Source organism: Gossypium raimondii, chromosome 7 (genome assembly GCF_025698545.1).
Source record: "Gossypium raimondii isolate GPD5lz chromosome 7, ASM2569854v1, whole genome shotgun sequence".
NCBI lineage: Eukaryota > Viridiplantae > Streptophyta > Magnoliopsida > Malvales > Malvaceae > Gossypium > Gossypium raimondii.
The window spans coordinates 32,165,382-32,192,064 of record NC_068571.1 but is presented as its reverse complement, the minus strand read 5'-3'; the positions used below and the strand labels follow the sequence as shown (position 1 = coordinate 32,192,064).

The window sequence follows — 26,683 nt, the reverse complement described above, 5'->3', positions numbered from 1 at the left end:
CGATTGTCAAATTGTCGTTTGAAGGTCGCTAGTAAAACTCTTTTAAAAAAAGAAATTAACAATTTAATGACGTAAATAAAAACTTTTGAATAATTTAGTGACTAAATTATAATCTTTTTTAGTTAAATGATCAAAACGAAAAGTTACCCGTCATTTAGTGATTAATAGTGTAGTTTTCCTTATATAAATTCATGAAATTATTCAACCATATTTCCTTTGAAAGAAAAGAAAGGCATGAAAATTTTGAGAAACCAAGTTAATAAAAATGTTGGTCTTGGTTTTGGTATAGTGTCGTGAAACGAGGCCCAACTAAGTACAGTGACTAGTCGAACGGAGGGGTCCCATCAATGGGTGCCTTTTAAACATTTATCCAATTTCCTCAATGGAAGAAAAACCAAAGCCCACCCCATGCTTATTAAATTTGACCTATTTCTCCCTTTCATGTCTGGCCAATGTTATGCTTATGTGTCTCCTTCATGACTCAGCGTATTAATTAGGAAAAATTAGACTGGCCCAACTCAACTTCAGTGGATAAATGTATGAGTAATTTTAATGTGTGGGAATAGCAGTTTGAACGAGAAAGTTGTCGAATGTTGGTACCAATGGTTAAAGTTCAAATTTAGGTAATTTTATTTTGTAAAATTTGTAATGATAAAAAAGAACTATAAATACTGAAATTTCAGTTTTTTAGTGACGAATAACACTTTTTAAATATGATATTTTTAGGAACAAACAACAATCTTTTTCTTGAGAAACACATGTTCTTGCTATAACATTTTCAATTAAATTGTCTAAAATTTTTAACGTACGAATACGTATGTACTCTATAAATTAGTAAAAATATTAAGGGCTTACTTAGGAATTTAGCAAAAACTGGGGAGCCAACACTTTTTACCAATTAGCTTACCCACTGTTAAAGAAATGGTAAATCAAACCATAAATATTAAATTGATAAAATCAAAAATTAATTTTAAAAATTATTGATGGAGTCAAAAATAAAAATTTAAATTTTGAAAAATATATGAACTAATAAAATATCTAAGTGTAAAACATAAACTAAATCTGGAAGATGTAACTGATAGCATTCTATTACAGTTGGGGATTAGGTGAGGAAAATAATGGTGGTTGAATAGCCTCCTGTTTGATTGAGACACGTGGGTGGCAATGTCTTTATTTAATTTTATAAATATGCGGTGAAATCTCGACAGAAATCCTCCAAAAATGTAGCCTGGATTACAGGTCATATAATTATGTTGGAGTAAATAAGTAATACGGCCAGGGAGAGCAGTTGCTTCAATTACGCTGTCCTTGTTTGTTGTTTTCCCTTTGGGTTTAACTAAAAGCCTTTATAATAATGGTTATGAAAGAAAGAGAGCCTTTTTTTTTTCCTCCTCCTTTTTACTTCAATCTCAGTGAAGTTAGCGTGTTTTGATCCACAACCTTGGCAGTGCTGATTCGTCAGGCGACATGCGGGGGTGTTTTAGTAATCATCCTTTGCTACTGTATTCCAAGAACTCGCAGAGAAAAGTAAGAAAGTAAGAATTCCCTCCCATTTTGGGGAAATAAAAGGAAAACACCCTGATTCCATTTACTCCTCCACATTTCTTCTTCTTCTTCAACAAATACTAGAATTTATTTATAATTTGCTTCCGCAGCCTATCCTATTTCTCCTTTCTCTTTGCTTCACTCTCTGGGTTTTTCTTTTTCCTTCCATATCTCACTCAAAATTCTATCTCATCAGATCTCTTGTCATAATCAGATCAGGAGGGAAGGATGCTGGAACCGTCCGATGTGTAGCCTTTTGACTTTGTTGTGATCGGGAGGGACTTTAGATGGGGCAATGTTACGGCAAAGTTAGTCAAACGCAAGTAAATGAAACAGCCACGTCACATGCTACCACAACAGTCACAGAGGTGGTTCCAGCCGATCCTGGGGGGCAAACGCCACTGCAATCCAGTAACGGCGCTGTTAATTATGTTCAATCAGTTAAGAACACTCCAGCTAGGTCTTCCAGCCAGAGTCCATGGCCCAGCCCCTACCCCTACGGGGTGACTGCCAGTCCGCTTCCACCGGGTGTATCCCCTTCTCCGGCCAGGGCTTCAAGGGGTTCCACGCCTAGGAGATTCTTCCGGCGCCCGTTCCCGCCGCCTTCGCCGGCCAAACACATAAAAGCGTCGCTGTTGAAGCGTCTTGGCGGGAAGCCAAAGGAAGGAACGATCCCTGAGGATCCTGGAACTGAGCCGGAGCAAGCGTTGGATAAGAGCTTTGGTTATGGCAAGAATTTTGGAGCTAAGTATGAACTTGGAAAAGAAATAGGACGAGGGCATTTTGGTCACACTTGCTCTGCTAGAGGTAAAAAGGGTGACCTTAAGGATCAACCCCTCGCTGTTAAGATCATCTCAAAAGCTAAGGTATTCTCTTCACTCCTTTTCTATGAAATTCTTACCCTGTTCATGCTAATTGCTAAATAATTTTTTTAACTTTTTGAGATATTTAGATTATTTTCTTAATGTTGGAGCTTCTTTCTGGAGGTATTGTCTTAAAATTGGATTTCATTAAAATAGTCTTAAGAGAAGGACCTTTAGTTATTGATCGATGGCATAGCAGTTTATTATGCATTCCAAACACCTCATAGATGTTTGTTTTCCTCGGTTCAAGTAAACTCGGCCGAGTATGTCTTTCTTGAAGAAGGTAAGTTACATAAGCCGGACATAATTCTAGAATAATCATGTTTACGACTTGGGCCCTGCCAACTTCGCTTATCATTGACATTTGGCAGTTACATGAGCTATTCGAGACATACAAGGCTTAAAAGGATACCTCTTGCATTTGTTAGCCATTTCATTTTTATTTTCTCTAGGGGGAAGTGTGATTATGATTGTTATTCTAGAAGACTGGAAGAAGACGAAGGTATACTTGTCTTTTATTTGATAGTTATCTTGGGTTCCTAGCAATAATACAGGGTATTTTGCTACTGAGTTGTTGCATCTAGTCTAAAATGCAAATGTGACCGTAGCCACATCAACCGCAATAAAAATTAGGTGGGAATCCAGATGTTGTTTTGCACTGAGAGATTTTTGGTGTCCACGTGTTGCCGAGTATGACTTCAGTGTCCTGACCTATGAATTTTTCAATTTTTGATGCTGTTTATTTGGGAGACATTGTCTTGGGCTTGTGGCTGTCATGATTTTCAAAGAGGAAATATGTTCACGATAAGACAAGACTAGGTTGTGTGATTTCGCTATTAGCACTTCCTATCTCTGAGACCCTGTCTAGACTATAAACATTCACAAATATTTCCGTTATTGAATTGCTGAATAGGAAAAACTTTACAAAGAATCTAAGAATTATAGTAAAAAATATATAGAAAGAATATTTTGTGATACAATTGTTTCTACCATTTGTGGCCAACTACATACAAAAATATGCTAGTGGCTGTTAATATTTTCCAAATATTCTTTAGGGAGGAATTTGGAGCTTCATTTTGTTGCTATTCAGACCATGCGGCCATCTTAAATTTTAAAATCCTCTAAGTGTTAGAGACGTGTTTTATAGTTGTCATTTCTTTTAATGAATTTCCCCTATGTTTGTGTATCAAGTTTTTGTGGGTGATTGAGCTTGCGGTGCAGCCGTTAACAACCTTGTTTTACCTTGTTTCGTTTCAAAGCAATTTCTTTCTAGATTTCTGACTGAGAATGATTTTAGTTTGTCTTTCCTTTTCTCGTAAGTTAAGCAAAGAGCTGTTATCTTGTCTGCATTATGCTTGTTGTTAATTTTTCCTATCTAAACTATAATTTTTCCCTTTTTGGTTTCCTTTTAAATGCTAAGTTCTCAGTTTTTGTGATTAAAATGTGTTGATTGGTCTTGGGTTTACTTTGTGGTTCCCCTCTCCTTTTATATGAGCTTCCACAAGACTTGGCTCAAATCCCGGGTCTTTTATCTGAGGGGTTACACTCTTATTCCCCAAGGGAAAAAATAGGAAAGAACGAAATGTTGATTCCATCTGCTGCTTTTTAACCACATTTATTTGACAGATGACAACAGCAATATCAATCGAAGACGTTCGAAGGGAGGTCAAAATTTTAAAAGCACTATCAGGACATAAGCATCTAGTCAAATTTTATGATGCATGTGAGGACGCCAATAACGTGTACATAGTTATGGAGTATGTTTTTCCTTGTTTCTGTTAAAATTTTATTTTGGAGAAATGGTTTATCTTCATTAAAGCTATGTCCTCGAGTTATCCTTTCTACTTGCAGATCATTATATTTTTTATCATCTAGTAGATCCAATCCCATTAGTTTTGTAGGTTTTCTTTTGTAACTTTTTGAACCTTTCTGCCTTCTTGATTTAAAAAACAAAAAAAAACAACAATCCTGATTTTCTCTTTGGAAATTCAGGTATTGTTTCAACTGAATCATCATATAATTTTGGTATTGCATTTCTAAACTGTTGGGTCTGACAGTTGTTGTATTCTGTTGCTTATCAGATTGTGTGAAGGTGGAGAGCTATTAGACAGAATTTTGGCAAGGTAACTTGTTCTTTTATAATGTCGATGTTTTCAGGGTTACCTATTCAGTGTTTGAATATTGTTATCTTTATAGAAACCAGGTTAGACAGATGTCATCCTTTGTTATACCCTTGCATTTGTGATGTTTATGGCTGTGATTGGGTTTTATCCCCTGTTTTTATTCAGTACCCTTTTTGCCCTTGGATTAGGCAGGACCTTAGAGAAGATTAAACATCACTAATGTGATTGGTTTGTTATATCACAAAACTTAGATGCGATTTCTTCATTCCAGGGGAGGAAGGTACACTGAGGAAGACGCAAAAGCAATACTTGTACAAATTTTAAGTGTGGTGTCATTTTGTCATCTTCAGGGTGTTGTGCATCGTGACTTAAAACCAGAGGTTTTTTACTTTTTACTTGTGTATTTGAACTGAAAAAGCATATGTTGTGGCTTATTAACATATCTCTGTGCTTGGGATACAGAACTTCCTTTTTACTTCCGGTGGTGAAAATGCTGACATGAAACTAATTGATTTTGGTCTTTCTGACTTTATTAGACCAGGTAATGACTGATTATCACTCATTAACTTTGGTTGCGCATAAACATGCCTCCCTTCATAGCTTATGTAAAGCCATCAAATGAAGGATTGTAGTGAATGATGATAATCCACCACCTATTTTTTTATTGGTTCCTTCTATACAAGTAATTTTCTTATATTCTTATAGGAGAATTCAGCGTAATCATGTAAATTTGCAGAAATGTTCTGGCTCCCCTCTTTTCTTTGAATTGGAGAGGAAATTGAGTTTATGGTTACCATAAACTCTTATGGAAGAAAATTTTATGGGTTACTAACAGTGGTTAAATATGTTTCCGCATGTTTGAATGGGTTTTCTAATAAAGAAATAATGTAGCATGAAAAGGATAAATTTATATCGGATGTCAGTCAATATCCATTTTGTACTTTTAACTAGTGGTGATTATATCAGTAAACTGGACGAGAAGACATGGCTAACAGTCTTCTATATTTTTTTCAACCTTTTATGCATTTATTTTTGTTACAGATGAAAGACTCAATGATATTGTTGGAAGTGCGTATTATGTTGCTCCTGAAGTTTTGCACAGATCTTATAGTATGGAAGCAGATATATGGAGCATCGGAGTGATCACCTATATTTTGTTATGTGGAAGCCGACCATTTTGGGCACGTACAGAATCTGGAATTTTTCGTTCTGTGCTAAGATCAGATCCCAGCTTTGATGATATGCCCTGGCCATCTGTCTCTCCAGAGGCCAAAGATTTTGTTAAGAGACTCTTAAACAAGGATTACCGAAAAAGAATGACTTCTGTTCAAGCTCTAGGTAAGTTGGGACATTTTACTAAATCGGTCAAGATTTGAATTTTACCCCATTGTAAAATGATTTATTACATTTGTCTGACAAACCAGTAACTCCTGTCAGTAAGATTAATGCACATATCAGATGAACTATAATACGGTTTTATGTCATTTCAGCGCACCCTTGGTTGCGGGATGACAGTCGTCCAATCCCTCTTGATATATTGATATATAGGTTACTCAAGTCATACCTTCATGCTTCACCATTCAAACGTGCTGCCCTAAAGGTATGTATCAACTTTGTGAACCTTTCCCACCTCCTGCTTATCATGTCCTTAATTGTATTTCTTGCTCTTAAGTTGCCAAAATGTTTTGCACCAATTGCAAAATTCCTAACGGAGAGCTAAGATTGTTACAAAAAATAGCCCATTCCTTCTCCTGTTTTTGGGTACAATCAAAGATTACCTTGCATTCAAAGGGGAAGGATAAGGGATTTTACACACAGAGATCAAACCTGGACTCATGTCATTAGAACTTGGAACCCACATAAGTTATTGCGACAGGACCAGTAGCTTGGTGGCACAATAAAAGAAAAAGAAAGGTCCATTCAAATTTATTTTTTGATTTTCTACTATTTAAATATGTTAAAACTGTCAAACATCCTTTGCTACTGTAAATATTTTTTTGTGAAAACTAGTGGCATGCTTATGGAAGTTCTAGATTTTAATCGATACTTTCAGGTGTGCATTTTAGCTTATTTAAGATTCATGTTATATCATAGTGGTATCATTTTCAACTGAAATAAGGTTTTTTTTTCATTTTGCCTTTTTATGTTAAAGTTAAAACTTCTCTTGCATTTCATTTTCTATGTGAGTCTTTCAATACTTTTGCTTCATGTGTGACTCTGCAAAAGTGAGAGAACTGTTCTTTATAGCAATTAACTATGGCATCCATTTAAACAATGCTTAGTTTTGACTGGCTAGAGCATGTAGAAATCTGTGTGCGTGAGTCCAGATGCTTGAAGATGTTTTTTTATTCTTTATCACCCTCTAACCCATGTTATCGTTATTGCTATAACTGTAGGCTCTTTCAAAAGCATTGACTGAAGATGAGCTGGTTTATCTCAGGGCACAATTTAGGCTGTTGGAACCAAACAGAGATGGGAGTTTGTCTCTAGAAAATTTTAAAATGGTTATTGACTACCTTTTTAATCCTATTTATTCAAGTGTAAAGACAAATATTTAATGATGATTTATATTCTGTTCATTGTCACGACATTTTGACATAATTAGCCAGTAAGGGTATCTCAATAATCTCTTTTTTTCTCCTTTCTGGTTTTGAGGGGCCTTATCTTTGAGTTCTTTCTTCTTTAAAAGAGAAAAGATAATAATTTTATTACACACTTATATTAGCGGGTCTATCAATTTGCAGGCACTTGCTCAAAATGCCACTGAAGCGATGGGTGAATCAAGGGTACCTGATATTCTTAATGCTGTATGGTTCTTACTAAAAGTTAAACTTAGTAGCAAATTTTGTTGGTTTTCCTCCTAATTTAGTCTTGGTTGGACAATCTGGCTTGATGAGTCTGCATGCCAATAAGAAAATGATTTTCTTTTAAATTTGATTTATTTTTGTCAGCATTCTTGATTATTACATCCTTCTATCACCTAATTCTGCCATTGTAAGGTGTTTTTTTTTTGTTTGTTTGTTTTTTGGTAATTACCATAACACTTCTCCCCCTCTGGATTTCATGTCATGTGATTTCCGCTCCTCACTGTCAGCAACTTTGTGTGGCTCAGATGGGATTGCTTGCATACAGGAAGATGTACTTTGAAGAGTTTTGTGCCGCTGCAGTTAGCACACATCAATTGGAAGCAGTTGAAGGCTGGGAGCAGATAGCCTCCGCTGCTTTTGAGCATTTCGAACAGGAGGGCAATCGAGTAATTTCAATTGAGGAATTGGCACGGGTATGTTCAATCCTTCGTCTCTTCCAGACATCACACAACCTCATGTTCTGCTAATATAGGTATAGATTTTATAATGTTGTGATGCCGTTTGATTTGATTACAGGAGCTGAATGTAGGCCCGTCTGCTTACTCATTCCTCAAAGACTGGATCAGAATCTCTGATGGAAAGCTTAATTTACTTGGATATAAAAAAATTTTACATGGCGTGACGTTTCGTAGCTCGAATACAAGACATCATTAGTTTTTAGCCATTGATTATTATACAGTGTCTTGCCATTCATGACATTTTGATTTGACTTTTTTCAGACAATTTTTAGCCGTTCATATTATATAGTCCTTAAAAATTTATAACATTTTGAATGACTTGTGGGGTTTTCTTTGTTTTTTTTTAATCTTTCTTTTAGGGTAGGTTACAGGGAAAAAAAAAGTGCATAAGTGAATGTGTTTAAGTGAGTTTGTTGAGAATGAGAGGACACAATTTAGAGTGATGTTCACTGTTGCTTATGGTTCATGTATTTGTATTGTACGTGGGTTTGAGTTTGAAAAAGTTGGTAAATAAAATCATTGTCTTTTTTAAAAATTCTGTACTTAATTAATTCCACGTTATATCAGCTTGATGTCCATACCATACCTCCTGGTTTTGTGCTTGAATTTCTAAATTGAGTGTCTAATTTATGGTGAAGATGTAGGCAAGGATAAAGGCAGTGATTACAAAGTAAAAACCCATGTTTTAAGGCCTTTTTTTTTTTTAAATAATCCATATATTTTTATTAAATGATAATTATTATTTTGATTTTTTCTGTTTTCTTCTCTTTTCATACTTTTGTATAGGTTTTAAATAAAAGACTGAACTAGTGTTTAATGGGTTTATAAAGGCATAATAAATTTTTGGTCTTTCAACTTAAAAAAATGTAATTTTAGCCTTCCATTTATTTATTTTTACCTTTTAGCCTTTAAACCTTTTATTTATTTTTTCACATTTTAGCCTTTAAACTTGCTTTTCTTTTTGTCAAATCATCTTAAAATAGATGGATGGCATATTAACATTTGAATAAATTTTAAAATTTTAAAAGTTATAAAAATATTTTAATATTTTAAATTTAAAAATAATTAAATGTTGACATATCATCCACATGGCAATCCATGTGTATGCATGTCAGTTAACGTTTGTTAACTTTTCTATTTATTTTGGGGTGATTTTACAAAAATGCAAGTTTAAGAGCTAAAAAAGGTAAAAAAAAAAAATTGATGGCTAAAATGACTTTTTTTGTAAGGTTGGAGGGCCAAAAAAGTTATTATGCCATTTATAATTTTTTTTACCACCACCAATAATAATTCTTGAGTAAACTTTAAAAAATTAACTTTTAACATAAAATATTTTCTCTCCAAATTTGTGTATGATTATGGTTTTTTTAAAAAAAACTGTCATATAAATAGACTTGGACGGTTTAAAGATTGTAATATTACTTAAATTTCCTCGAAGATATTACTTATTTCGAAAGCAGTAAGGTTTTAGTTAGGTAAACTATCTGGTCATCACTCATCCGATCGTTAAGTAGATGTCTTCGTCGATATTAAATCCTCACACCAAATGCACGACAGCTGAGGCTGGCTGATTAGCCTACTCTGCATATTTATATTTATGTTTGTTTATATGTCATATAGATTATAATATTTTGCAACTAAAGCAGCTGGCCTATCAAGCATAAAATTGGTTTCACTTCTCTATAATTGAATTCAATATTTTAAAACATACCCTCATGTCATGTTATGTCTCCCAGCAATTAATTTATCAAACTGATATGTCGCCATAATTTTTCTATTTCTTTTTGGCTTTTATGATGCATCGTGCATGAGTCATACGAGCAAACATGCTTTCATGCATAGCATGTTTGACTGACTATAAAAAAAAACTTAAAAACTACAATTGGGCAGAAAAAATAATAATGTAAAATAAAACACGTACCATTTTACGTGCTTCAACTCACGATTATCGGTAAGTGCCACTCAATCTGAAAATAAGGGAAACGACATGTTGATGGAAAGTTTAGATGGTGGCTGAGTTCGTCAATTAATCTTGTTTACGACACGGGGAAAAGTCGATAATATAGGTGATTGGAGTATAGAGAAAAAAAAGTTCTCCCGTAAAGAAGGAGATGTGAGAAAAGTAGAGAAAAAGAGAGTAGGCCCTTGGAGAGGATCCTTAGAAGTGTATATAAAGGAACTTTGGTGGGACTCACTTAATGATGCCTATTATGTGTAGGGCGGTTGTAGGGTAATATTGATGTTGTAGGGTGTATCTCACATCTATCGAACTCTTTGCAGGCACTTAAAAAGACGATCGATGAGCAACTGAAGAAGGGCCAAAACAGGACCGACGTCACGACGAGAACTGTCGGGATGACGCGATGAAACTCCAAGATGAACGTGGCATGGACGTCACGACGTCACAACATTTTCCCAACTTATGCAGCCATATTTTGATAGTTCAACAGGACTTCTTTTTCCCAATTAAACTCTGATTACTCTAGGATATTTTAGTCATATTAGGGCTTTAATATTAGCCTATTTAAAGGGTATTTGTAACCTTATTTTAGTGAGTTAAAAGAATATCTCTTATGTGAGATTTGATGAAGAGTTTTTGGGAGAGTTTTTGAGAGCTTTGTATTTGGGTTTTGGTTTTTGCTCTTTTAGGTTTATTTTCTCAATCTTGTACTCTTCGTTGGTTTGTCGAATTAGTGAAGTTTTCTTTGCTCGTGATTTTTTATCCTCTTCATTGAAGGAACTTTTCTACGTAAATATTTGTGTACCAAATTTTCTTTTCTCTTTTCGTTCTTGTTCGTTGCTTATACGGGTCAATCCCTAACAAATTGGTCTTAAAGCAAGGTTATGTTTTCGCAATCGACTCGTTTAGGGATGGCGACAACGATTTTTAATATCGAGAAGTTCGATGGAATCATAGATTTTAGATTGTAACAGTTTTGGACAAAGTAGAGTGTTTAAAGTAAGGTTGATCGCAAAGGGTGACAATCAAGTGGAGGGAGTTGATTTCCTCGATGTTTTTCTCTCCTATAGTGAAGCACACGTCTGTTCGTGTATCATTGGCCCTAGTTGCATTATACAACCTTGATTTGAAGATTAGAAGTCTTTCGGTTTCCAAGTTCGAGAGTTTGGGCTTGGTTAACATTCTACAAAGATTGAGTTCGGCCCGTGACGGGGCCTGGAGAAAAAGGTATGGTAAATATGAGTTAAGGTGAAGATTTGTGGGGTGTGCCTCACGTTTATCAGACAGTTTGCAGGCACTTACCAAAGTCAGTTGGCGACTTCATGACAAGAATGTAACACCCTCAACTCGACCCGAGCTGCCAGATCTAAATCTTGGGTATTACTACACAAAAACACTTAGCCAAACTCTCTCAACCATATCAGATAGCATCATATATAAGACATACTCTTTTTAATTACATTCAAGACTAAATTTCAAGAAACAAATATGGTGTTTAAACATAAACTAATATAGTTTGATTATCATCTATGCACCAACCAACTTTCTGAACTATCTATCGGGCGGATACCAATATAGTTTGATTCACATACGCACCAATTGTTATATTCATAATATTCCAATTCTCTCTCACCTGTTTAACTAAAGATTCTTTGAAATAATAATTAAGTATCTCATTTACATAAATATTTTCTAGCAGAACTTATCTTCAGAATTTGTTTCGTGACCATATCCTATTACTTACACTTATCTCAATATAGTTGTTTCTAACATTAACGATAGATGGATAAATACACATTTGGCGAATACTTATACAGATCTGAGTACCATCAAATTATTAAACCAATCATATCTTGAATTAATATCATACAACTCATATCGATGAGTACTTCATAAATCAATCTGGTAACATCCACAACAATACTTCCAAATCTCAAGTGTACGTGAAAATCAATATTCAGATTTCATAAGATTTCAAACGAAGTCATTATTCAATTTAAATTTGGAATATTCCAAACAAATTTGATTAAATCATACCATAACAAGTTCACATTGATGATATCTTAAGTCATACATAGTATGAATAAGTCCAATTCCAATATTGTCATATCATCACGGCGAATACTGTAACCGTCCATTTTTAGTGGTGTCAAAAATAGTGGTTTCCAGACCACGACTTCGACAAGTGAGTTATTCTTTTAATATTTATTTAATTTTTATAGGATTATACTAAGGTCGTATTAAATATTCATTAAGAAATTTTGAAGTTTAAATGGTTAATTAGTTAAAAAAGATAAAATCGTAAAAGGTGCAAAAGTTGGGTTCTATTAGTTAAATAAACCAAATAGCTTTGAAAAGGTAAATCTATGGACTTACCATAATTAAGTTAGTGGATGATTTTGGATTGGTTTTGGTGTAAATTAATAGTTTTTAAAAGGTTATATTAGTAATTAAATTAATAGAAATATTAAAACAAAAGATAGAAAAACAAAATAGGTTTTCTTGTTTCAAACCGAAACACCATAGAAAAAGAGGAGGTAGGTTCGGCCAAACTAATTTCCTGTGTTTTTATGTTTTTAAGCTCGTTTTATGTTTTTTTATGTTTTTAAGCTCGTTTTAGCTTAGTCTAGCTAACTCAAGGGTTAATTTGTAGAACTGTTAAAGGTTGAGGGACTTACTATGGATGAATTTGAATGTGTTTTGAGTTTAATTGATATATTATCAAACTTGGTTGTTAAATAAACTTATTTTGTTAAGTGATTAATTAGTTAAAATAGCAAGATTCCATGTATATTGTATGAAAAGAGGAAAAATGAGGGTTGATATAGGTATAAGGAAAATCAGCTAATATGGGTTTCCATTAAAAATGGTTGAATTTCAAGTTTCGAGATTAATGACTAAATTGTAAAAAGATTAAAACATTAGGGTAATTTTATAATTTTACAATACGATGGGTTATAAGCTAGAATTTATGATATTAAGTTGTTGGCATGATTTAATTGAATGCAATTTTTTTTAGATCAATAAAAAAATCAACCAGATTTGAATCGTGGAAAGGGTAAAGTCTCAGATTAACTTTCGACTTAGCTGTAACAACCGTGGTGATTGAGGTAAGTTCGTATAGAGATTAAAATTTTTCATTTGATGTTTTGAATTGAGTTTACTTACTATAATATATGAGTTTTACCTTAACTAGATGAATATGATAATATGATGGAATGTTGATGGTTAATCAACCCTATTTGAACCATAAGAATTTTTAGGATACAAATGACATGTCATTAGGGATTTCATGTTTTGGGTGCTGGTCTTGAATGTCCTACCGATGGCTGATGTCCTGCATTTGTTACGGGTTCTCTACAGCTCATGTGAGTAACATCATGTAGCTAACATTCCGACCCACAACTCAAGTGAGCAGGCCCATTTCACAGCTTGTTGAGCACTATTGAAAAGGAAATGTTATAGTTATATGAAAAGGCACACTATGTGTGAGCATTTCCGCGTATCCAATGTAATTCTAAACGGTTCAACGAGTAAGCAAATGTTAATGGATTGACATGTACACTAATTGATAGTTGTTTATAAACTTATAGAAATGTGAAGTTGATGAATTCAAATGAATTGAAATGGGACTAATTAAGTATATGATGAATGATATGTACATGAAAATTCACCGTGATATGGTTGACTTATATGTATTATGTATGAACTTGATAACTTGTGAGTTTGGTGGTGTATATAGGATTTTCTTAAGCTTTTGAGCATGGTAATGATGTTACGCATAATTTATAAATTGAGTTTAAAAAGGGTAAGTTTATGTTTGAGTTAATACAAACTTACTAAGCACTAGTTGCTTACATAGTTATTTTCCTCCGTTTCGCAGATTGTCGGAAGCTTGATCGATTGGAAGCTTGTCAGAGTTCTATAACACTATCCAACAATCACTTTGGTAGTTTTTAAATTATTTTGGCTACGGTTATAAATGACATGTATATGACTTTTTATAATGGAAGTTTCTTAGTATGCTAATGATCAAATTGGTATGAGTATGTCTTTTGCTGATACATTTTATTTGTGTGGACTTATGATGTTTTGGCAAGTTTATGCCTTTTGGTTAATTTTAAGTACTTTGTAATATATGGTGTGATTGGTATGTTTATTATGAAAGGTGAATGGTTTTTCAATTAATGTCATTAGGTAGCTAAATTGACTATGTTTTGTGCTTGAGATGTGGCATTATAGCTTTGTTTTGAATGAAGTTGTTTTGTTATAAATGAGGTGCCTTTGAATGGAATATTGTTTAGGAGAAATAGGTTGATTGAATTGGGATGTTTATATGTGTTTGAACTGTGTTTAGGTCTATTGAATATATGCACCAATGGAGTAGACTGTTGGGCAAGTTTTGAACTTAAAATAGCTTGTTTTAGGGACAAATTATGCAGCACACGGCCTGGCTACATAGCCATGTGTCACTTATTATTTCAGGTGTGAGTATCACACGGCCCAAGACACGACCATGTGTAACAAGTTAGAGAGTTACACGGTCTGGCATACAGCCTATGACACGGCCATATGACCCAAGTAAGTGAGTTACAAGGTTTAAGACACGGGCTAGGACACGACTGTATGTCCCATTGTTCAAATACCACACGGTCTGGCTATGTTACACGGTCGTGTGATCATTGTTTCAAAAATTTGAACCTTTTCCCAAAATTTTTTGCATTATTTTAAATTAGTCCCAGATTGATCCCGAATTGTTCTTAGGGCCATGAAGGCTCGATTTAAAGTCAAATGTGTATGTTTGCTATGTTTGTAATGAGTTTTAAGTAATTAATATTAAACGACAATATTGATATAGTTTGGAGTTAATTGTTCTGATTGGTACAGTAATGTTTCATAATTCTAATCCAGCGATAGAGATGGGTTAGGGGTGTTACAAATACCTTCTCTATCACACAGATACATAGTTCTTTTCAATAGCATTCTTAGAACTTATTCATTTATTTCACCAATCTTACTTGGCCTATAATCCTGAGTGCATCAATACTTTATCTAGCCATACTACATATAAAACTGGCAGACTTTATTCATAATTTGTCACAAAAACGAATACACAAATCTTACCATACATATATGACAGATCATGCCACAAGGGCCAAACAAAAATAAATGCTTTATGTAGAATACGCCACAGATGTGTCATACAGAATCTCGTGTTTACTGTTCCAGTGGAATTCCACATAAATTCACATATCGTGATCTGCCACTTCAATTTATACATCTTCAATGGCTACACTATGAACATATATACAGTCATATCATATCATGCCATGGGCCTTAACCATATAATCTTACACACATTCATATATCATGTTTTGCCATTTCAGTTTCATTTTACTGAAGGCTACATCATGAATGGTTCCTAATCATACCAAGCTGCCACGGACCTCTATTCCATGGTCTTACACTCGTTTTCAAACAGTGACATGTCAATCTGGTTAGCACTAAAACAACCTTACCAAAGGCTTCACAATAAAACTTCAGTTCAGCATTCACTTACCCAAATGATCAACTCTTTACTAGCTCAACCATCTCGTATACCAGACCTTACCTGTTTGTTATCAAACAATATTTATAACAGCTCGTTTTCAATGAAATCAGAATAGTGGTTTCGGGACCACAAATTCGAGTCTGGAAGGAAAATTATTTTAATATTATTGCTTAGTCTGCATTATGATAGGAATGTCGTATTAAAATTTTGATAAGAAAATTTTACCGATTACATGTTTAATGAGATGTAAAGGACCAAATTGCATAAAATGCAAAAGTTGCATTCTAGTAGCTATAAGTGTAAAATAACTATGGAATTCAAAATTTGAGGTCCTTATATGACAAATAGACCATTAAGAGGAGTTAGTAGATAAGTATGATGATTTATCTATTGAAAATTAAATAAAGAAAATGACTAAATTGGAAAGTGAAATAATAAAAGATGATAAATGATTAAATAAAGAAAATATCATCATGTTTATCATCTTTCCTAAATAAAAAGCCATGAAAACCCTAGTTTAGATGAGCTTGATGGTAGCAAGCTTATTTGGCTCAATTATGTGAATATTCAAGTCCTGCTTTTAATAATTTTCATATTTACGAGATAATAGCTTAATTTAGCTATCTTAGGGATTAATTTGTAAATTTATCAAAGTGTTAGGGTTTTTCCATGGATGAATATGTATGAGTTATGAAGTTTTATGGTAGAAAATGAAAGGTTGTTGATAGATAAACAACTTTTGTTAATGAAATTTTGATGAAAACATGATTTTGAGACTAAATTGAAAAGAAGCAAAATTTATGGATTTTGAGACTAAATTGAAAAGAAGCAAAATTTATGGAAAAATTCTAAATTTTGTGAAATACATGTGCTGTAAATGCTATATGTAAAAATCGGCTAGGCTTGGAATAAGGATTAAATTGCATGAATTTCATTTTCCAAGCCTAGGGACGAAATCAGAATTAATTAAAAGTATAGGGGCAAAATGGTAATTTTGCCTAAGATGTGAATTGGATTGAATTGAATATGAATTATGTTAAATTGATGTTAAATTCATTCATATAGATCCGAATAGATCAAATACGGAATTGGATTGAGGAAAAGAAAGTGCCGGATTAGTAGGTTTTGCATACACGAACATTGTCGAGGTAAGTTCATGTAACTAAATGGTATATTTATATGTTTGAATTGAATGTTGTGTATGTAAATTCTATAATTGTCTTACATATGAAATGGATCACATATCCGACAATGCTCGATAAATGTTAAGTTCTGTTTGAATAGATGAAATTTCGATGGTTATAGGGTTCCCGAATTGGTTGTGGTCCTACATATGTTGCGAACACACCACAGCTCTAAAGAGCATCCTGTTAATTGCCCTCTCGAGCTTTCCGTTATATGGTTCGTGCGAGCTTCCCGTTAATAGCTCTTCGGAGCATCCCGATCGGTTGTGATCCTGTATGTGTTGTGGACACACCGCAGCTCTTATGAGCGTTCCGTTATATGGCTCTTCGTGAGCTTCTTGATTAATGGCTCTTCGGAGCTTCTCGATATGGCTCGCTTGAACTTTCCGATATATGGTTATCCGGAGCTTCTTGATTAATGGCTTTTCAGAGCTACTCATTATTGGCTCACATGAGCTTTCCGAATATGGCTCTTATGAGCTTCCCGTTATACAGCCCAGATAAGCTTCCCATTACACAGCTCACATAAGCTTCATGTTATATGGCTCGAGAAAGGGCTTCCCGATTATGTGCTCTAATGAGCACCCCCGAATATGAATTGACGGATTTCAGATTCGTACACTTCATATGTACTACCTTTGTATCCATCGATGTTTTAAATGATTTAACGGGTAAATTTTTTATATGAAATGATATGAATTCAAGATGAATTTTCATGAGAAATTCTTGAAATACAAAGATATGATATGTACATGTTCATGAATACTTGAAGTGATAAATACATGTATGTGGAAATTGAATATTGATGAGCTCATAAATGTTTCTTGATATTTATGTGAATTACATGACTAGCATGCTTGAAGAGGATATGTGTTTAGGAAAATGGCCAAATTGGCTTGAGCATGTTTATTTGCTTACCTTAAATGTGAATTAAATGGTAAGTTAATTTCCTATTATATGAACTTACTAAGCATTAAATGCTTACTTTGTTTATTTCTTCTATTTTATAGTAGCTCGGAAGCTCGTTAAGGTTGAAAGTTGGTCGGAGACACATCACTCTATCCATCGGTTCATTCCGGTATAAATAGTTAATTAATTTTGGTTATAATGAAATGTATAGGTTTAAATAGCCAATGTTGGCATTTAAATGTTTTGGTTGTAATTAGCCATTTGAAATGGCTTGTGATGAATGTGTTTTGATGTATATATATGAGATAATGTCATGTTTGATATGAGTGTTTAGTATGATTAATTGATAGTAAACTTCATAAGTATGTCTATATGCATTTTTTGTCAAATAGGTAAGTTTGGATATATGGATTTATGAAGTGATATGTCATGCATAAGACTTGATTTTGGTTTGCTTTAAATGTCTTAGATTGGCTTATAAATATGTTAATGTGTTTATGTAGGTGGAAGGCAAATTTGGGTGAGAAATATGGCTTGGAAATAACCATATTTCGTCCACACGGGCGTGTGTCTCAGCCGTGTGTGACACATGGCCTATCACACGGGCGTGTGTTTTGGCCGTGTGTCTCATGCATTTTAAAATTTTCAAAATAGAATGCTCAAAATTGATCACACGGCCTGGCACACGGGCGTGTGGCTTGGCCGTGTGACCTCTGCATCTATTTAGTGTAAATTTTCATGTTCACATGGCTTAATACACGGGCGTGTGTCTTGGTCGTGTGACCCAAATCAGAGAGTTACACGGGTATGAAAATGAGCTGGGACACGGCCGTGTGCCTTACTTTGAATGCCCACACGGCCTGGCCACACGGGCGTGTGTCCCCTGCACCTAGGAAAATTTTTGAAATTTTGCGAAAGATTCTCTAAGTACCTGGTTTAGTCCCGACTTGTTTCTAATGTATGTTTTGGGCCTCGAGGGCTCATATAAGAGACTTTATAAATAATATCTGACGTGAATGTTAAATAATATGAAATGTTTGTATTTAATTTGTTTATTTCGGTAATGCTCTGTAACCCTGTTCCGACGACGGATATGGGTTAGAGGTGTTACATCATTTATTTAATTGAACTTTATACATTTTATTATAACACATCTTTCATCTTTACTAGTTTTTGTAAACTTTATTATCACTCTATTTTTGTATGTTTCTAAATATTTTTCTTATTTGAATAGTTCATATAAAAGAGTCAAGTTGAAGACATACCTAAACTGTATTTCAAAACTCCCTACTTGAACATCTAACACGATTCAATGGCCACAATTGCTTACAGAACATAATTTGCCATTACAACTCATTCTCATACTATTTATAATCATCTCAAATGCTGACAACCTTCATGCAAAAAATCTTATACTTATAGTCTTACTGTTCACATACTTCTTATAGGCTTAGCCAAAATCTAACATGCAAAACTGTCATACTTACCCAAAGATGGGATAACAACTGATTAGCTCTAGATTCTTAGCATTCAACTTAGAAAAAAGGAATTATCATTGGTTTATGAAAAAGAATCAAAGAACAACATTTTCAGAGAGAAGAATAATAACATCTTTTTAGAACCATTTCACATATATGCATACAACTATTCAGTGGAACTTAACAAGTGTCACCTGTGTTAGAATTTACCTTCTTAATGGTCTACAGTTACCGAGAAACATAAATGAGTACCATGCATTCACAATTATCAGACTAGGCTATTCAGTTGATTTCTAACTAGATTACTTATAATATAACTAGCATAATACTCCAGACAAATAAGGCATACTATACCTTTAGCGAAAACTCACACCATACATACCCTTTTATCACTTACCACAGGCTTCTTCTTAATACATAAAAATATCATGAAATAAAATCCTTACTTAATACGTGGCGGTTACTATACGCTTACACGTATATGCCACAACAAACAATTAGGCAAATTACGCTTCGCTAGCCAGTACTATACACCAAAATCTTAAACCCGCCACACCTGGGGTGTTACAAAGAAGCTTACTGGCGTTGCGATGATGGACGACATCGTGATGATGCGAATGAGGACGTTGCAACATGGTAACATGTTTCCCACAAACACCAAGTTTCTTCTCCTAGTTAAACTCTGCTATCTTCTTTCAGTCAAACTTTGATTACTTCAGGGATATTTTAGTCATTTTAACCCTTTAAACTTAGCCTATTTAAAGGGGCCTTATATCACTGTTTCGATAAGGCAATTAAATATGTAGTACTACATGGCTTTTCTTTTGAGGGAAACAAAATATAGTTGCAGATGTGTTTTGGTGAAAGTTTTCATGGTAACTATGGAGAGATTTTTGTACCCTTTTTTGAGAGAACTCTATGAAAGTTAGGGCTTTGTTTTCAGTGTTTGGGTTTGTACGTTTAGTACATTTAGTTTTATTTTCTCCATATTGTACTCTTGTTTGTTTACTAATCTAGTGAAAAGATGAGGCCTTATTTGCTCGTGGTTTTTATCCTCTTCGGAGGAGTTTTCCACATAAAATTTGTGTTTGATTTTCTCTACCTTTTCAATTTTGTTGTTTATACGGGTCGATCCCCAACAGGTTCAATGCAGCCAAAAGTTCTTCTCTAACCCTCTAAAAGATCATATTTATAAAGTTTGTTTGACCTAAGTTAGGGCTACAATTTGCTTGGACTTCAATCCTTGAAAAAGACAAAAATAGCCTTGAATCCGAAGTCAAAATAGCAAGAAAATCCATGTCACACAAGCGTTGGCATTGTGGCTCGGGCTTCTAGTGCTGGGGCTCCATGGTTTTGAGTCGCAGCCCACTCATCCTTCTTATGTTCTTCACATTTTGCTCATTTTTGCCCATTCATTTCAATTCCATTGGTTCTCAAACCAACATCCCAAGCTCATATGCACCTAAATAAAGTCATGAAACACCAAATTAATTAATAATTACTAAATCATATAGAATTAAAATAAAAATGCTAATGTATGCAAATGTGACACTAAACATGCAAATGAAGCTAAAACATGATATTTCACTTGAAGAGCAATGAAAAGTAAAGCAATAAGACCAAAATATATAAATTATGAACACTTATCAAGTCTTCAATAATGCAAGATATATACAGCAGGACCTTGTTGTGCGATGTTTTGTGTGGGCTAGACATTATAAATCAACAGAAATGAAGGATTCAAGAATTTTAGAAAGAAAAGAGATGAGACGAAGCTAACATCTACCAAGAGAGGGGGTGGGCTAAATTAAATACGGATGGTGCTGCAGGGAAAATGCGCAAGCAGCTTGGGGTGGCCTTTTACGAGATGCTAATGGTAATTGGTTGGTTTTACTAGATGTGTTGGTGTTTCTTCTATCTTGAAAGCTGAATTGTGAGGTATTATTCACGGCTTAAATGTGGCTTGGTCTTCTGGACTAAGAAAGGTCAAGGTTGATTATGATGATGTTGAACCCATTTTCGTAGTGACCAATAGTTTGGCTTTAGTGTGTCAAATTTATCAACTTTGTAAATAAGCATGGCAAGTGACTTTCAAGCATGTTTTTAGAGAAGCAAATATTGTGACTGATTTTATGGCGAAGGTTGAAACAAGATCCTTACAAGGGCTAATGGTTTTCAAAGATATCCTCCTCGAGGGATTGAAGCTTTATTATTGAAGGACTATAATTTGGTATATTTTCTCTTTAACCCAAAGAAAAACATCTATACTGGGTCAAGCACATACACTTGAGTACCTCATCAACTTGACTCCAAACCCCAATAATACACTTTAACCATTGTGACAGATTTGTATTTCGGATCCCCCCATACATAAAATCAATAGCAAAGATTAAACCGGCAATTAAAATATGTTAAAATACATTATTTTCAGCAGTTAAAATTTTAATTTAATCATTCATTTATTTTTAGATTTCTTTTAAAATTGATTTTTTTTAAAATACTATAAAATTATTGAAAATATAAACGCCCTTGTAATAAAATTTATTATTTTTGAATCTTTTTTCAACTAAGTTGGTGTTTATTTTACTACCAATAAGCAGTGTATATATATGCTGTGAATTTATGGTAAGGCACATGTTCTTCCCCCCATTACCCGCACTGATTCAGTTGCGTGAGGCTTGAAAATCTATTTTGTTTAAGAAAGGGTTGGCTTAAAGTTGCCGAGATCAAACTTTGGGCTTGAATGGATTCTGTATGAACCAAGAGTGACCCAATATATAATATTTGTAGTGGTTTTCCACGTTAGCCCAATGCCCAATGTTCTCTGCTCATTTTTACACAATTCTTGGTTGCAAGAAAGAAAGAAATAGGAGTGTATAAACTTGTAGCAACATAAATGGCTAAGTCAAGAAATTGGACTGCAGTTTTAGGATCCCCTACAGTTTTACGCTTTTTATGATATTAAAGTAGAAGGTACAAGATTTTTTACTTACCAGTTCTGCAGATTTCGTTTTGTCTGAAAGAAGGTGCAGTATGATATGGAGGAATCAAAGATGAATCATTCTTTCTCCATTGGGTTTTAAAAGAAGTTGGTTTCTAAATTAAGCATTTGGGTGGCACAACACTCAAACACTGACAGTTCTAAAAGACTGAACCCTTGTTATGACGAAAACAATCATCAAGCAAGATCTGTTTGCAGCAAGTCTTCCACCGAGCTTTTGTTAAATGGTGGGTTTCTAGATTTACGTCAGGATACAAGGGATGGTCGAACTTTTATCCCTTTTCATCATTGAAAATGAGCTTCAAAGATAGTTTATAGTGGTTAGGAGGGAAAAGCCAAGTCTCACATGTGGCATGCCACCCCTCGCTGTATGTATGGTCCAGTCACCAGTGATTTTATGAACAAGCAATGGCTAAACGCCAGAAGATAAAAAAAAAAAGAAAGTAAAAGGGTCGATAGAAAATTTGGTTCTCCAACTGGACCACTTTTAACTTTTTAATATTGAAAGGAAAACAATTAATGATATGATGATTATCTTTTACTTCTGTCACCCACAATAGGCCAGGCCAATCTTTAGTGGCTTTATGACATGTTATTTTCAACCCAAAAAACTTAACACATCACTACTTTTAAACGTCTGCAATTCCTTATCAGTATATATACTACAAAAAAAATTTGGCTTTCATTTATTTTAACTTTAATTTTAAACATTGAAAATTGATATAAACGTTCTGGCATGATAACTTGATATTAATCAATCAAGCCGCTAGCATTTATATAATGGTGTTAGTCCTTGTAGAGTATTTTGATTGATGAAATACAATTTTAAATAGTTAACCCAAAGTAAAATCTCAAATGGCAACAACCAGTGGATCATATTTTATTAGAATGAGATATTTTTTAGTCTTTTTCCTAGACAACAAGTTTAATTTTGAACAGAAATATAGTGCAGGACCCAACATATGGTTTTTGCATCAGACACGTGAAGGATAGGAAAAGAGTTCCGTCGAACAGAATGGCAAGGGCAAGGGCAAGGGCAATGGCACGCAACATGGGGGGTTCAAATCAAGGGCCCCTCCAACTGATGTGGAAGTAGCTAACAGCATTGGAAAAGTTTGGTAAGATGAACTCAAAGCAATGGTATCAAGTTATAACTTTAATGTACTACCATGAGTTGGATTGTAATAGCACTAGATTAGGGAGCATATGTTTGGCTACTTAATATCATGTTCAATATATGCATTAATTAACCACTTATTGGAAAACATTTCCATCAACCAGATTGGCATTGTATTTGCTGGCACCCGACATGGGTTTAAATCATGGGCCCTTTCCATCTGTATGGGAAGTAGCTAGCTAGCAGCAATATTGAAAATGTTTTGCTAAGATGAAATCTAGCCAAGCCAGCATAGGATCTCAGATTATGTTTAGATGTCAAGTTAAACTATCACCTTGTCATTACTAGGTTGTAATCCTAACAAGGGAGCTACTAGTAGGAACTTTTAGGTGCCTTCATCATGTGGGAACTTTTTTATGGAGTCTTGGTCAATCTGTACACGAAAAACACACCAACCATTCACGAGAAAAATTTGGACCTAGGGCTTCAGGAATTCATCACGGCCCCAGTGAAACATCTTTTTCTCTATCTAGAAAACTACAAGGGTCCTAAAAATATAGTCTCGAAAATCATGAATTAAAGGCAAAGAAGAAAGGTGTTTACTTAATCTTTTGCAAAGGTCAAAAAGATCCAATTCCCCAAAAGAGTGTTCTTTAAGGGGCACCGTTTTCATACTACTTTTTTAGAAAGATGAAGGACAAAATAATTCAGGAAAAAAAAAGGATAGATATATTCAAACTATAGAAAGGAAAACTCTCAAGGTACAAAGCACATATACAAGTAATATTAAAAAAAGAAGAAGCTAACATTTGTTTCCTAGATTCCTAGCTAACCGGGATTTTAATACAACAAAATAACTTTCACTGCACAAAGCATTGAGAGAAGTACTCCATGGATAATCTTTCGAATGAGCTTGTGAACAGTCATGTGATTATTACTGAATGTAGTGGATGATGAATGCTGGGGTGACAAGCTACTGGATACGTGTTACCTAAGGCCCTGATATAGGCCTAGATAAACTCATCTCATCTCTGCCAAACTTCTAATCAACTGTTTCTTTGCTGTGTTCTGTTGCTCAGCTTCCATGGACCATGAATAAAGAAGCCAGAGCAAAAAATGGAAAAAGTATGATGGGAAATGTAAACAATAGTAAAACTTTACACCTCGTTTTGATCACTAATTCCCTAAAATGTACAGATGAAGCACCAACATAGGTAAAAGCTCCCTTCCTTCAAATGATAGTTACTTGTTAATTAGACCATGTACTTTACTGCACAAAGCTCCTTTAGTTAACCCTGTTGTAAGTAAAACAAAATGCTGCAAGTAAATTAGCACACATCTCAATCCCATGAGGGAGCAGTGGCAGACTAGTAGCTGCTGAAAACCCAGGATTTGAAAGAAGAAAGCATTTGATAGATGGAACAATTAAGGGGGGTGTGTTTTAACTAAAATTTCAACACTCAACAGTGACATCTTGATTATCAAATTTAGGGTTTCAGATAAGATGTCATGACGAAACCAGGCCATGTGGGTATTGTTTAATCAGACCCATGTCTGTGCCCACTTCCATTGGCAAACCTATTGCTTACAAAAGCTGTCATTTTCCTATGCTAACTCTTCAAGACATGTATTTACAGTGAAAGCTCCATTATTCATTTCAATGAAACTAAAATAGAATAAACAATATAGCTGGCATATTCAAAATTATTACTGCATCATAATAAATTCAAGGCTTAATACATTTCATTCACCATGCAAAACAGATAAGAGATAATACAGATCTAATCAGCATATACAAGAGTGAAGGATATTTATCATCTTAGAATTGACTTGGTAACCCCTCATGCCAAGGAACTCTATTTCATGGGACTTTGAAACTGTTAAAGAAAGGGCAAGTCTTTATTTTTCCCTCATCTTCGGTTCTTTACCAAGGTCAAGCATCGTTTAAAAAAAGGATTGATTTTGAGGGAAGAGCCTAGGTCTTGAAACCCTAGAGAGATGGTAAAAGAAGAGAGAATGTTTACCAAAAGTTCAAAGCCGGATCTGAAAACAGCAGAAACAGACAGATCAGAGAACAGGAAGCCGTCATGGGAAAGATCTGCCTAATGATAAATCAGAAATATAAGTGTTTGGACTGACAAAAACATCATAGCATCAAAGAAAAAGAAAAAACAAAAAAAGAGTAATGATGAAACTTTTTACACAGATGATGAACAAAAATTGGTCAAAACTCTTCATCATTACACCAATCTGCACATAACTAACAGTGTTAATTGCTCTAGAAACAAGATACCAAATGATTTAGAACAGCCAAATTTTCCCAAAAGAGGAAACAAGAAAACGAAAAAAGGACCCAAAATAATCATTGAAACAGAAGACCCAAACCTTTCCATGCTGCAGCCCCGTGATCTAGAATCTAGACTTGGTTAGGCAGTCGGCAGTCCCATATAGGAGCAAGCATTAGGGGGAATGAAGCCTGGTCCGACGACCTTGTACAGCCTCAATCCATTACAGCAATAACCAGATCCATAAATGAATTGTAATGCAAGAAATGGATTAAAAACAAGTGTCCTCGAGCCAGACAACATTCCCCTCAAATTGGTTACTCCGCTCAGGACATCTCAATTAAAACTATCTTGAAAGAGGCTTTTTTTCTCATGAATTATGTATGTGTATCCCTGATTCTCTTATCTCTTTACCCCCCAAGAGTCTCGCCTGTGTTCAAGGGGGACTGAGAGAGAGAGAGAGAGAGAGAGAGAAAGGGGAGGGGGGTTAGGTGATGATCATGAGATGATGAAGAGAAGGATATGGGTGAAGAGGGGTTTTTAAGAGGAGTAAAAAGAGGGGAAAGCCAACGTTAAAAAAGACAAAACATAGCTGCAGACTCGACCCTACCAGCTGTTCTCTCAGTTCCAGAAATAACCACGACCCCATGCACTCTCATCTCTCTCTAACCTTCTACTTCTCTCTCTACTTTGGGTGTTATACGTATGTATCCAGAAAACAAAAAAAAAATCCTTTATCGACCGTTTGATTCTCTTGATAATAAGATGTTAAAAACTCCTCGTACAAGCAAAGTTGACTGAGAAATGGAGCAAAACACACCATTTGATGATGGTTGATGCTGTCATCAAACATATAAAAAAAAAAAAAACTACCGAGATGATACTGTCTTTTCGTTTATGTAGCCTAGAAATCCAGACCCCTTAAGAACCGTAGGATTTATGAGATATTTTATTTTTGTAGAATGATGTTAAATAAAGTGTGTACTGGCATAAAATATAATGATGCATAAATAATTGAATAGAAAAGGAATCAAAGTAAAGGATGGCCTAAAAGTGAGTCAGAGGAGTGGTTGAGTTATTGAGCTGCCCGATAATGGCAAACACATTTAATTTCTCATACTTTTTAGCATTGAGAAGAGTTTTTTTATATTTTATTTCTCTTAATAAAATGCTATACATTTATTAAATATATTATATTTTTGTTTTTTCATGAAAGAGGGACCCTCGTCTGGCGTGTCACTTTTGGGAATGGCGAAGAATTCGAGGCGATATGACCGACAGATAGGGTCAGGGTCCACGCTCTCTCTCTCACCTTTGCTGCCTTTTTTACCCATCCCAACTA

General features: G+C 34.5%; 1 protein-coding gene and 1 long non-coding RNA gene across 7 annotated transcripts; one reads left to right on the top strand and one right to left on the bottom strand.

Annotated features, from left to right (window-relative positions):
- Window positions 1-1,228: 1,228 nt before the first annotated feature.
- On the top strand, window positions 1,229-8,391 carry LOC105795610 (CDPK-related kinase 3). 6 transcript variants are annotated; one of them, XM_052633170.1, is made up of 12 exons: window positions 1,229-1,527; window positions 1,760-2,411; window positions 4,035-4,165; window positions 4,490-4,531; window positions 4,803-4,911; window positions 4,994-5,072; window positions 5,573-5,869; window positions 6,022-6,131; window positions 6,928-7,035; window positions 7,276-7,338; window positions 7,626-7,811; window positions 7,915-8,391. In XM_052633170.1, the coding sequence occupies exons 2-12, from the start codon at window positions 1,833-1,835 to the stop codon at window positions 8,050-8,052; spliced, it is 1,842 nt and encodes a 613-aa protein (XP_052489130.1). In that variant the 5' UTR covers window positions 1,229-1,527; window positions 1,760-1,832; the 3' UTR covers window positions 8,053-8,391. The 6 variants fall into 6 exon arrangements, with proteins under 6 accessions (XP_052489130.1, XP_052489129.1, XP_052489128.1 ...); XM_052633169.1 differs by having other exon boundaries at window positions 1,742-2,411; XM_052633168.1 differs by having other exon boundaries at window positions 1,229-1,535.
- A 15,371-nt stretch (window positions 8,392-23,762) lies between these two features.
- LOC105795691 (uncharacterized) lies at window positions 23,763-26,260 on the bottom strand. The gene is made up of 2 exons (XR_001134290.2): window positions 25,442-26,260; window positions 23,763-25,306 (listed from the first exon to the last, which is right to left on the bottom strand). It is a non-coding gene; the product is annotated as an uncharacterized LOC105795691 (long non-coding RNA).
- Window positions 26,261-26,683: the final 423 nt, after the last annotated feature.

Excerpts from the sequence above, each read along its gene's own strand:
- LOC105795610 (XM_052633170.1), top strand. The coding sequence starts at position 1,833 with ATGGGGCAATGTTACGGCAAAGTTAGTCAAACGCAAGTAAATGAAACA. Across the intron at positions 5,870-6,021 it reads GACTTCTGTTCAAGCTCTAG|CGCACCCTTGGTTGCGGGAT; the intron begins GTAAGTTGGGAC and ends ATGTCATTTCAG. Across the intron at positions 7,036-7,275 it reads CTCTAGAAAATTTTAAAATG|GCACTTGCTCAAAATGCCAC; the intron begins GTTATTGACTAC and ends ATCAATTTGCAG.